A 13,400-nucleotide genomic window follows, 5' to 3' on the forward strand; every position below is an offset into this window, starting at 1 on the left:
TGTTGGATAGCGGTCGATGTGTGGAGTAATAGTAGTAGATGCAGGCAGGAGTCGGTCTACTTGTCACAGACGTGATGCCTATATTCATGATCATGCCTAGATATTCTCATAACTATGCTCAATTTTATCAATTGCTCGATAGTAATTCGTTCACCCACCGTAATACTTATGCTATCTTGAGAGAAGCCACTAGTGAAACCTATGGCCCCCGGTTCTATTCCCCGTCATATAAAGTTTCCAATCTATTTTACTTTGCAATTTTTACTTTCAATCTATATAATAAAAATACCAAAAATATTTATCTTATCATTATCATATCTATCAGATCTTACTCTCGTAAGTGACCGTGAAGGGATTGACAACCCCTTTATCGCATTGGTTGCGAGGTTCTTATTTGTTTGTGTAGGTCCGAGGGACTTTCATGTGGCCTCCTACTAGATTGATACCTTGGTTCTCAAAAACTAAGGGAAATACTTACGCTACTTTGCTGCATCACCCTTTCCTCTTCAAGGGAAAACCAACGCAGTGCTCAAGAGGTAGCACATATGAAGGTAAAGGGAGGAGTTTGGAGGGAGCAAACGCAATGTAGACACGGAAATTTTTGGCGTGGTTCTGATAGGTGGTGCTATCGTACATCCACGTTGATGGAGACTTCAACCCACGAAGGGTAACGGTTGCGCGAGTCCATGAAGGGCTCCACCCACGAAGGGTCCACGAAGAAGCAACCTTGCCTATCCCACCACGGCCATCGCCCATGAATGACTTGCCTCATTTGGGTAGATCTTCACGAAGTATGCGATCTCCTTGCCCTTACAAACTCCTTGGTTCAACTCCACAATCTTAACAGAGGCTCCCAAGTGACACCTAACCAATCTAGGAGACACCACTCTCCAAAAGGTAATAGATGGTGTGTTGATGATGAACTCCTTGCTCTTGTGCTTCAAATTATAGTCTCCCCAACACACAACTCTCTCTCACAGATTTGGATATGGTGGAAAGATGATTGGAGTGGAAAGCAACTTGGGGAAGGCTAGAGATCAAGATTCTTGTGGTTGGATTGGAATGTCTTGGTCTCAACACATGAGTAGGTGGTTCTCTCTCAGAAAATGAATGTTGGAAGTGTAGGCACGTTTTGATGGCTCTCTCCTGAATGGAGAAGAGGGTGGAGGGGTATTTATAGCCTCCACACAAAATCTAACCGTTACACACAATTTACCAAACTCGGTGGGACCAAATAGTGAAACTCGGTGAGACCGAACTGGTTCAAAATGTGAACGTTAGGCTTTTCAGTGGGACCGACATGATCAAATCAATGAGACTTATGTGCTAGGGTTAGGGAAAAACTTGATCTCAGTTTGACCGACTACTTCAACTCGGTGAGACCAATTTCAATAATAAGCAAACAGAGAGTTGGTCATGCAAACTCGGTGGGACCGATCGCGCATTTCGGTGAGGCCGCAATGTTACGAAAAGGAAACAAAGAGTTTGCATTGCCCACTCGGTGGGACCGAGATCCCTATCGGTAAGACCGAACTGATTAGGGTTTCTGTCTATGGCTATGTTAAGTGAACTCGGTGGCGCCGGATAGATCAAATCGGTGGGGCCGAGTTTGACTTTAGGTTTAGGACATATGTGGAAATGAGAAAGTGGTTGAGGGTTTTTGGCGCATATCACTAAGCATTTTTAGCAAGCAAGCCATTAAGCAACACCTCATCCCCTTTTAATAGTATTGGCTTTTCCTATGGACTCAATGTGATCTTGGATCACTAAAATGAAAATGTAGAGTCTTGAGCTTTTGCCAATATTTGTCCTTAGCATTTTGAGGGGTCCACATCTCTTAGTCCATGCCATGCCAATCATTGAACTTTCTGAAATGATTATCCTGAAAGAATATTAGTTCAATGAGCTATATGTTGTTAAGAATTACCAAAACCACCCATGGATTAGTTGCACTTTCATAATAGCATTAGGCAGTGCTACTTATTGCAAGAAATCGAAAAAGGAAGCAAGGGAACTGATGCAATGGTGATCAAGGAGGTTGAAGTTCAAGATGAAAGCTTTTCGATAAAGGGTGTATTTTATTGGTTCAGAATAAAGCGTTAAGAGGATACAAGCACAATGAGTACACATCAATACCGTGTGTAGTTAGGATGCACACAACCAACATCAAAACACACATATAAAAACACGCTAACAAATAGCAAAGTCACATAAGACCAAAGCAATGCCCAGATGAGGACGAAAACCCAAAGCGATCAGATCCATTGGGCAAACTACAACAACGACCATATCCGCACCAGCCATGTTATGATACCATACAAACGTGTAGGTTCTTCAGTAGCAATGCCTTCAAGAAGGGTGCACTGCTGAAGCGCCGTCGTAACCGGATCCGGCCACCCAAAGCCAGAATCTAAGTTTTCACCCTAAAGAACCAACCTGAGCATATCCAAGCAATGCCTTCAAAGGTAATAACACTAAGCATCGCCATTGTGAGAGGAAGATAGGGCGCTAGTGGCGTCGGCCTCGAGGCGCCGCTTGAGTCCCGATCCAATTTTTTTGGCGTCGGATCTACAGACAAGCGCCGCCCCGAAGATCCACCGTCGCCAATACCCTGCTAGCGCTGGGGCCTCACCCTAGATCTCACTCCCTCTCTCTGATCACCTCTCCCTTGCGTGGCTTGAACCGAGAAGAATAAGAAGAAGAAGGAACAGGGAGCACACGATGGACACGGCGAGTTTCTCTGGCGCACCAAGGCAGCTGCAACAACGACCTTTTTTCTGAGCACGAACTTTACTCCACGCCATTACAACAAGCCCCACATGCGCTCTTATACCATGGGCCGGCGCTGGGCACAACCTGCACGCCCCCACCCAGTTGAGCCTTGACCTGGCTCGCTTTGGCCGCGCCCACGACGTGCACGCACACGCTTGGGTTGTGCCGAGCCTGCGCCAGTCTGGACCGATCACGCTGCCCAGCTCGCCAACGGCCTCCTACAACTACGGCGCATCAATGCACACACACATGCGCATCCATATACCACACACGCACGCACCTACGCACGCTCGCCACGGTCCTGGTGCGGCTCCGACCGCACCCGACGTGTCCAGCTCACGCCCGAACACGTTCTGAAGCCCCCTCGCCGTGGCTTATTCCAACACACTCCCCCTAAGCCACGGCCTAGAGGAGTGCTGGCCCTTCGACGTCGACATCAGCCAGGAGAGCCCGCTCCACCGCCTCCTGCTTCCTCGGCTTCGTGCACTCATGGTGGAAATGCCCGCATTGGCCTTAGTGGTAGCAGTGGCCGCGTGGCTTCCCTCCGCCGCCTGATGCTATGCTCGCCGCTCTGTCATCGTGGTCGTTGAAGCCGCCTACACCCTGCTGACTCCGCTGCCATTGAGCCGTGGTGAGCATCAGCTACCCATCCGCCCGCTCGCCGCCGGCCTACACGCGCTGCCGCGTCCGCTCCTCGAAGGCCTTCAAATGGCCCAACGCCTCCTCGAAGAGCATCCCCTCCATGTTGCAGAACTGCTCGATGCCGGCCACCGCGGTGTACAACCGGCCCGGCACGGTGTCGAGCAGCTTCTTCACCATCACCGCCTCGTCGAGAGTGGACCCGTGCACCGCATACCTCGCCGCCATGCTGCTGACCTTGCCGGCGTACACGTCTAGCTCGTCAGCGTCATCCATCCAAAGACGATCAAACTCGCCTCGCAGCGTCGCCCGCCGCGCGACCTTCACCCGATCAGCACCGACGAAATGCACTTTTAGTGAGTCCCATACCTCCCTTGCCATGGGCTTCGTTGCCACCTGCATCAGCACATCCTCCGACAGCGCTCCGAGCAACATCGCCCGCGCCATCTTGCTCTTGCCCGCGTTGATCGCCGCGCCCTCCACCGGAGTGATCACCCCCCATGACCCACGGGCATCAAGGATGGCTTCCACCTTGATCGCCCAGGAGGTGTAGTTCGCCGGCGTTAGCTGCGGTACCGACAACGACAGCGCACCACCGCCAGTGCCGTGCAGGACAAGTGCCATGGCCGCGGGTGATCACCTTCGAACCTCGCTCTGATGCCAATTGTTGGCGCTAGAGCCTCGCCCTAGCTCTCACTCCCTCTCTCTGATCACCTCTCCCTCGTGTGGCTTGAACCGAGAAGAACATGAAGAAGAAGAAGAAGAACAAGGAACAAGGAGTACATGGTGGACACGGCGAGCTTCTCTGGCGCATGAACACCGCGGCAACAACAATCTTTTTCCCGAGCATGAACTTGACTCCACTCCATTACAACAAGCCCCGCTATCGGTGTCAAAACCGGCGGATCTCGGGTAGGGGGTCCCGAATTGTGCGTCTAGGATCGATGGTAACAGGAGACGGGGGACATGATGTTTACCCAGGTTCGGGCCCTCTCTATGGAGGTAATACCCTACGTCTTGCTTGATTGATCTTGATGAATATGAGTGTTACAAGAGTTGATCTACCACGAGATTGTAATGGCTAAACCCTAGAAGTCTAACCTGTATGACTATGGTAATGAGTATGTCCTTTTCGGACTAATCCCTCCGGTTTATATAGACACCGGGGGGATCTAGGGTTTACATAGAGTCAGTTACATAAGAAGGAATCTTCACAGTCGGTTGCCAAGCTTGCCTTCCATGCCAAGGAGAGTCCAATCCGGACACAAGTATAGTCTTCGACCTTCATGTCTTCATAGCCCATCAGTCCAGCCCATGGATAACAGGCCGGACACCCAAGGACCCCTTAGTCCAGGACTCCGTCAGTAGCCCTTGAACCTGGCTTCAAATGATGAGGAGTCTGGCGCGCAGATTGTCTTCGGCATTGCAAGGCAGGTTCCCCTTTTCAAACTCCTAGTTGATCTTCAGATGTGATGATTGTATCCGGTCTGGTACACAACCGCAGAGGACATAATATTTCACGAGTTCAACCCACCGACCATTTTTTGGTAATATGACACCATGCCTGCCTGACTACTACTTGCGAGCCGTTTTAGCTCGCCCGTTGCCCCACGTCCCAAGACGTGGCTTTATTGGCGCGTCTTATCCAAGCGGAGATTGTGCCTCCCTTTTTTAAGGGATTCCTGTCAACCCGGACGTGGGTAATGATAACCAACAAGTATATGGGGTCGCAACAGTTTTCGATAAGTAAGAGTGTCGAACCCAACGAGGAGCTAAAGGCAGAACAAATATTCCCTCAAGTTCTATCGACCACCGATACAACTTTACGCACGCTTGATGTTCACTTTACCTAGAACAAGTATGAAACTAGAAGTACTTTGTAGGTGTTGTTGGATAGGTTTGCAAGATAATAAAGAGCAAGTAAATAAAAGGTAGGGGCTGTTGTAAGTAAAGAAGCAATAAAGTAAATATATCGAGTGTGGAAAAGTGGTGGTAGGAGTTGTGAAATTGCCCCTAAGCAATTGACTACTTTACTAGACCGATAGCAAGTATTATGTGGGAGAGGCCACTGCTAGCATGTCATCCCTGAGTTGGAATTCTATGCACTTATGATTGGAACTATTAGCAAGCGTTCGCAACTACTAACTTTCATTAAGGTAAAACCCAACCATAGCATTAAGATATATTGGTCCCTCTTCAATCCGTATGCATCAATTTCTATGCTAGGTTGAAGCTTCTGTCACTCTTGCCCTCCAATACATAGTCCTATCAACATACAACTAACCCTATGGTGTGATCCATGCGCGCTCTCATATGATGGGCACCAAAGGACAACAACATAACCACAAGCAAATTAAATCAATCATAGCAATTCATCAACCACCGATAGGACAACGAAAATCTACTCAGACATCATAGGATGGCAACACATCATTGGATAATAATATGAAGCATAAAGCACCATGTTCAAGTAGAGGGTACATCGGGTTGCGGGAGAGTGGACCGCTGTAGATAGAGGGGGGGAAGGTGATGGGTGTTGGTGAAGATGGCGGAGGTGTTGGTGTAGATCGCGGTGATGATGATGATAGCCACGGCATCGTTCCGGCGCCACTGGAAGAGAAGGGGAGAGGGGGCCCCTTTGTCTTCCTCTTCCTTGACCTCCTCCCTAGATGGGAGAAGGGTTTCCCCTCTGGTCCTTGGCCTCCATGGCATGGGAGGGGCGAGAGCCCCTCCGAGATTGGATCTGTCTCTCTGTCTCTCTCTGTTTCTACGTTCTTAGATTCTTCCCTTTCACCGTTTCTTATATTCCCGGAGATCCGTAACTCCGATTGGGCTGAAATTTTAACACGATCTCTATCCGGATATTAGCTTTCTTGCGGCAAAAGAAGGGCACCAACTGCCTTACGGGTGACCACGAGGGTCAGGGGCGCGCCCCCCTGCCTCGTGGCCCCCTCGGGCACCGTCTTGCGTGGATTTTCTTCCCAAAAATCATATATATTCCAAAAAAATCTCCGTCAGTTTTTATCCCGTTTGGACTACGTTTAATATGGATATTCTGCGAAACAAGAAACATGCAACAAACAGGAACTCGCACTGGGTACTAGATCAATATGTTAGTCCCAAAACTAGTATAAAAAGTTGCCAAAAGTATGTTAAAGTTGTAGAATATTGGCATGTAACAATCAAAAATTATAGATACGACGGAGACGTATCAACATCCCCAAGCTTAATTCCTGCTCATCCTCGAGTAGGCAATGATAAAGAAGATAATTTTTGATGTGGAATGCTACCTAGCATAATCTTGATCACATATCTAATCATGGCATGAATATTAAGATACGAGTGATTCAAAGCAATAGTCTACCATTTGACATAAAAACACTAATACTTCAAGCCAACTAATAAAGCAATCATGCCTTTTCAAAATTAACAAGGCCAAAGAAAGTTATCCCTACAAAATCATATAGTCTGGCTATGCTCCATCTTCACCACACAAAATATTCACATCATGCACAACCCCGATGACAAGCCAAGCAATTGTTTCATACTTTTGACGTTCTCAAACCTTTTCAACTTTCACGCAATACATGAGCGTGAGCCATGGACATAGCACTATAGGTGGAATAGAATGGTGGTTGTGGAGAAGACAAAAAGGAGAAGATAGTCTCACATCAACTAGGCGTATCAACGGGCTATGAAGATGCCCATCAATAGATATCAATGTGAGTGAGTAGGGATTGCCATGCAACGGATGCACTAGAGCTATAAGTATATGAAAGCTCAAACTGAAACTAGTGGGTGTGCATCCAACTTGCTTGCTCATGAAGACCTAGGGCATTTGAGGAAGCCCATTGTTGGAATATACAAGCCAAGTTCTATAATTAAAATTCCCACTAGTATATGAAAGTGATAATTCAAGAGACTCTCTATATGAAGAATATGGTGCTACTTTGAAGCACAAGTGTGGTAAAAGGATACTAACATTGTCCCTTCTCTCTTTTTCTCTCATTTTTTGGGCCTTCTTTTTTTTAGCCTTTCTATTTTTTTTCGTTCAGAGTCTCATCCCGACTTTTGGGGGAATCATAGTCTCCATCATCCTTTCCTCACTGGGACAATGCTCTAATAATGATGATCATCACACTTTTATTTACTTACAACACAATATTACAACTCGATATCTAGAACAAAGATATGGCTCTATATGAATGCCTCTGGTGGTGTACCGGGATGTGCAATGATCTAGCGTAGCAATGACATCAAAAAAATGGACAAGCCATGAAAACATCATGCTAGCTATCTTACGATCATGCAAAGCAATATGACAATGAATGCTCAAGTCATGTATATGATGATGATGGAAGTTGCATGGAAATATATCTTGGAATGGCTATGGAAATGCCATGATAGGTAGGTATGGTGGCTGTTTTGAGGAAGGTATATGATGGGTTTATGGTACCGGCGAAAGTTGCACGATACTAGAGAGGTTAGCAATGGTGGAAGGGTGAGAGTGCGTATAATCCATGGACTCAACATTAGTCATAAAGAACTCACATACTTATTGCAAAAGTCTATTAGCTATCGAAACAAAGTACTACGTGCATGCTCCTAGGGGGATAGATTGGTAGGAAAAGACCATCGCTCGTCCCCGACCGCCACTCATAAGGAAGACAATCAATAAATAAATCATGCTCCGACTTCGTTACATAATGGTTCACCATACGTGCATGCTACGGGAATCACAAACCTCAACACAAGTATTTCTACTAATCCACAACTACTCGCTAGCATGACTCTAATATCACCATCTTTATATTGCAAAACAATTGCAAGGAATCAAACATATCATATTCAGTGATCTACAGGTTTTATGTAGGATTTTATGACTAACCATGTAAATGACCAATTCCTGTCATCTCTTTAAATAGATATAAGTGGAGCAAGAGAGTTTAATTATTTCTACAAAAGATATGCCCACGCTCTAACAAATATAAGTGAAGCAAAAGAGCATTCTACAATTGGCGGTTTTCTATGTAAAGAGAAATAGGCAATCCAAACTTCAAATGATATAAGTGAAGCACATGAAGCATTCCATAAAGCCATACTCAAAAGATATAAGTGAAGTGCAATGAGCATTCTATAGATCAACCAAGGACTATCTCATACCAGCATGGTGCATAAAAGAAAAATAAAAACTAAATGCAAAAGACGCTCCAAGATTTGCACATATCGCATGAACAAAACGAATCCGAAAACATACCGATACTTGTTGAAGAAAGAGGGGATGCCTTCCGGGGCATCCCCAAGCTTAGACGCTTGAGTCCCCTTGAATATTTACTTGGGGTGCCTCGGGCATCCCCAAGCTTGAGCTCTTGCCTCTCTTCCTTCTTCTCACATCGAGACCTTCTCGATCATCGAACACTTCATCCACACAAAAATTCAACAGAAAACTCGGTAAGATCCATTAGTATAATAAAGCAAATCACTACTCTAAGTACTGTTGCAAACCAATTCATATTTTATTTTTGCATTGTGTCTACTGTAATATAAATTTTTCATGGCTTAATCCACTGATATAAATTGATAGTTTCATCAAAATAAGCAAACTATGCATCAAAAACAGAATCTGTCTAAAACAGAACAGTTTGTAATAATCTGAACATTCACCATACTTCTGATACTTTACAAATTCTGCCAAAATTAGGAAACATAAAAAATTTGTATAGAAAGACAGTGCAAAAAGAATCAGAACCATTTGACATTCTAGTAAAAAATGTAAAATCGCGCACTACAGCCAAAGTTTCTGTCCTGCACCATACAAACCAACAAGCAAAGTAAACATCCTAAAGGCAAACCTTTGCACATTATTTTTATAATAAAATGGAATTGTACAAGGGGATAATTATTTTTGTTAAAAAGTTTCTGTAATCAAGATTCACAAAGTTGCCATGAGCATGAACAAAGTTCAAGTAGCTCTCACAGTTTCTTGCAATTTTATCGTGTTAAAACATAAAGAGGTGGATATATAGTTCCTCTCTCATAATAATTGCAAGTAGGAGCAGCAAGCACATGCATATTATATTCATCAAAATCATCATGTGTAACGGTAAAAGGCAATCCATCAATATAATCCTTAATAAGTGCAAACTTCTCCGATATAGTGTAGTTGGGAGAATTCAAAAAGATAATAGGACTATCATGCGTGGGTGCAATGGCAACAATTTCATGTTTAACATAAGGAACTATAGCAATTTCATATCCATAAGCATAATTCATATTGGAATCTTGGCCACAAGCATAGCAAGCATCATCAAAAAGGGGTATTTCAAAAGAATCAACGGAACCATAGCAATTATCATAGCATTCATCCTTCGGTAAACACGAAGGGAAATTAAACAATGTGTGAGTTGAAGAGTTACTCTCATTAGAAGGTGGGCACAGGTGATCAATCCGCTCTTCCTCCTTTTGTTCTTCGCTCTCCTCCTCATCTTTTTCATCCAATGAGCTCACAGTTTCATCAACTTCTTCTTCCATAGATTCCTGCAAAATATTAGTCTCTTCTTGGACAGCAGAGACTTTCTCAATAAGTGCATTAATATCGGAATTGTATTCATAATTCTCACAGCAATATTTAAGGATAGCTAAATTTTCAGGTCTATAAACCGAATCATCAAAGTCTTCAAACTCTTTAAACATAGATTCAGTTTCATAAGCACCCATAAAAGCAACAAATTCTTCTATTTGTTCCACATCATAGTAATCATATATACCACTAGCAAAAGAAGCTAAGGTTTTATTATCATTAAATTCGCATAAAAAGGGAAGGTGTGGAGCCTTCATCCTAGAGCAACAAGTATAATCATATCTCAAGCATAGTTGCCTAGCATACCAATTCAATATATGAATTTGATCCCATAATAGTTTCCCTTTTTGTGTGAAGCGATAATCCCTAAAGTATTCGCGTTGATCCAACGTTACTCCCATTACATAATTGAATGGGGTTTTCTCAGGATTATTAAAGTAGTACATAATATCTTTCACATAACCAGCATCGAGGGTTTTAGGAGGTTCCCCATCTCCATGAGCAGAAAGTACACCTATTTTTTTGGTATTTCGTGTTCCATATCCATAACTAAAGATAAAGAACAACTAAGAACAAAAAATAAAAATTACTTAGTGATAAAGCAAACAAGCACACACGAGAATATTCACCCCACGCTATTGCTCCCCGGCAACGGCACCAGAAAAAGGTCTTGATAACCCACAAGTATAGGGGATCACAACAGTTTTTGATAAGTAAGAGTGTCGAACCCAACGAGGAGCTAAAGGCAAAACAAATATTCCCTCAAGTTCTATCGACCACCGATAAAACTTTATGCATGCTTGATGTTCGCTTTACCTAGAACAAGTATGAAACTAGAAGTACTTTGTAGGTGTTGTTGGATAGGTTTGCAAGATAATAAAGAGCAAGTAAATAAAAGGTAGGGGCTGTTGTAAGTAAAGAAGCAATAAAGTAAATATAGCGAGTGTCGAAAAGTGGTGGTAGGAGTTGTGAAATTGCCCCTAAGCAATTGACTACTTTACTAGACCGATAGCAAGTATTATGTGGGAGAGGCCACTGCTAGCATGTCATCCCTAACTTGGAATTCTATGCACTTATGATTGGAACTATTAGCAAGCGTACGCAACTACTAACGTTCATTAAGGTAAAACCCAACCATAGCATTAAGATATATTGGTCCCCCTTCAATTCCGTATGCATCAATTTCTATGCTAGGTTGAAGCTTCTGTCACTCTTGCCCTCCAATACATAGTCCTATCAACATACAACTAACCCTATGGTGTGATCCACGTGCACTCTCATATGATGGGCACCAAAGGACAGCAACATAACCACAAGCAAATTAAATCAATCATAGCAATTCATCAACCACCGATAGGACAACGAAAATCTACTCAGACATCATAAGATGGCAACACATCATTGGATAATAATATGAAGCATAAAGCACCATGTTCAAGTAGAGGGTACAGTGGGTTGTGGGGGAGTGGACCGCTGTAGATAGAGGGGGGAAGGTGATGGAGGTGTTGGTGAAGATGGCGGAGGTGTTGGTGTAGGTCGCGGTGATGATGATGATGGCCACGGCAGCGTTCCGGCGCCACTGGAAGAGAAGGGGAGAGGGGGCCCCTTCGTCTTCTTCTTCCTTGACCTCCTCCCTAGATGGGAGAAGGGTTTCCCCTCTGGTCCTTGGCCTCCATGGCATGGGAGGGGCGAGAGCCCCTCCGAGATTGGATCTGTCTCTCTGTCTCTCTCTGTTTCTGCATTCTCAGATTCTACCCTTTCACCGTTTCTTATATTCCTGGAGATCCGTAACTCCGATTGGGCTGAAATTTTAACACGATCTCTATCCGGATATTAACTTTCTTGCGGCGAAAGAAGGAGACCAACTGCCTTACGGGGTGGCCACGAGGGTCAGGGGCGCGCCCTGTGCCTCGTGGCCCCCTCGGGCACCGTCTCGCGTGGATTTTTCTTCCCAAAAATCATATATATTCCAAAAAAATCTCCGTCAGTTTTTATCCCGTTTGGACTCCGTTTGATATGGATATTCTGCGAAACAAAAAACATGCAGCAAACAGGAACTGGCACTGGGCACTGGATCAATATGTTAGTCCCAAAAATAGTATAAAAAGGTGCCAAAAGTATATGAAAGTTGTAGAATATTGGCATGGAACAATCAAAAATTATAGATACGACGGAGATGTATCAGGTAACCCAACCGTCGCTGGGGTACAACTCCTTGGAAACAAGCACATTTTTTAGGCCCAAGAGGAGACGTTTGATATTTGCAGCCTTTATATAGGGGTTCAGACATGTCTTTTCTTCTACGCTTGCCTCTTCCTCGACCCCTGCAACCCCGAGTTCCAACACCCGGGTTTCGGTCGCTACAAGCCCCAATCATGTCCGGATCCAGCCGTCAAGGCCGGTGGGTAGCTTCTTCTGTCACCGAGGAAGATATCGAAAGCTTCAGGCGGCGAGATACCTGACCGCAGAAATCTGTCACCGGCTTCCTGCCGAGGGGTAGTTTATTCCCACCCCCAGATTCGGCGAGAGGGTCGTGTTCATGTTCCACTTCCTCCGCGGGTTAGGGTTTGCACTTAACCCCTTCGTCCGAGGGCTCATGTTCTATTACGGGCTAGATTTTCACGATCTGGCCCCGGACTCTATTCTTCTTATCTCGGCGTTTATCGTCATGTGCGAAGCCTTCCTCCGAACTACTCCGCACTTCGGCTTGTGTCTCAAGACCTTCGATGTGAAGCCGCAAGTGGTAGAGGGGGAGCAAGCCGAGTGCAGCGGCGCTGCAGTGAGCAAGCTTGGTAGCGCCGTTTGGCTAAAAGGATCCTTCGCCAAATCTTCCGATCTGTGGCAGCAGGGGTGGTTCTATATCACCGAGCCCAGCAGCTCCAAGTGAGCAATTGCGCCCGCCTTCCGATCTAGCCCCCCAATTCAGCTTGCATCGTGGATTAACAAGGGGATGGATTGGGGATCAACGAATGATGTGCGGACTCTGCAAAGTCGCATCCGAAGCCTCATTGAGAGGGACATCGACATAGCCAACATCGTTCAAGTAATGCTAGTTCATCGGACCCTGCCGTGTCAGTGACGGCCACTCCGCCTATGGGAGTTTAATCCATAAGGGCCGCACACTCTTCAGCACTTCTTCAGCACAACGCACGAAGGAATGTGGAAATTATTCTCCGAAAAACGAAGGCAGTGGCCGGACACCACCGAATATGTCGGCCTAGACTGTAACCGTCCGGATATCCCGGTAAGTACTCGTTTACCGAATACCTTATAGTTGGATACCCAATGGCAAGATACCAACAGTATCATCCTTTTTCAGGGCTAGATAAAGAAGGTGGAACTGATTAGGTGTCCGACTCCTGATACGTCTCCAACGTATCTATAATTTTTTATTGTTCCATGCTATATT

General features: G+C 45.1%; 1 protein-coding gene across 1 annotated transcript; it reads right to left on the reverse strand.

The window, feature by feature from the left end:
- Positions 1-3,285: 3,285 nt before the first annotated feature.
- On the reverse strand, positions 3,286-4,035 carry LOC147986296 (uncharacterized). Its single transcript, XM_087541953.1, is given in 1 exon segment — positions 3,286-4,035. A coding segment is annotated over 1 exon segment (750 nt).
- Between the last annotated feature and the right edge of the window lie 9,365 nt (positions 4,036-13,400).

The sequence above is a fragment of the Triticum urartu genome, chromosome 2A, assembly GCF_056163025.1.
Source record: "Triticum urartu cultivar PI428250 chromosome 2A, HENAU_Tu73, whole genome shotgun sequence".
NCBI classification, from domain to species: Eukaryota; Viridiplantae; Streptophyta; class Magnoliopsida; order Poales; family Poaceae; genus Triticum; species Triticum urartu.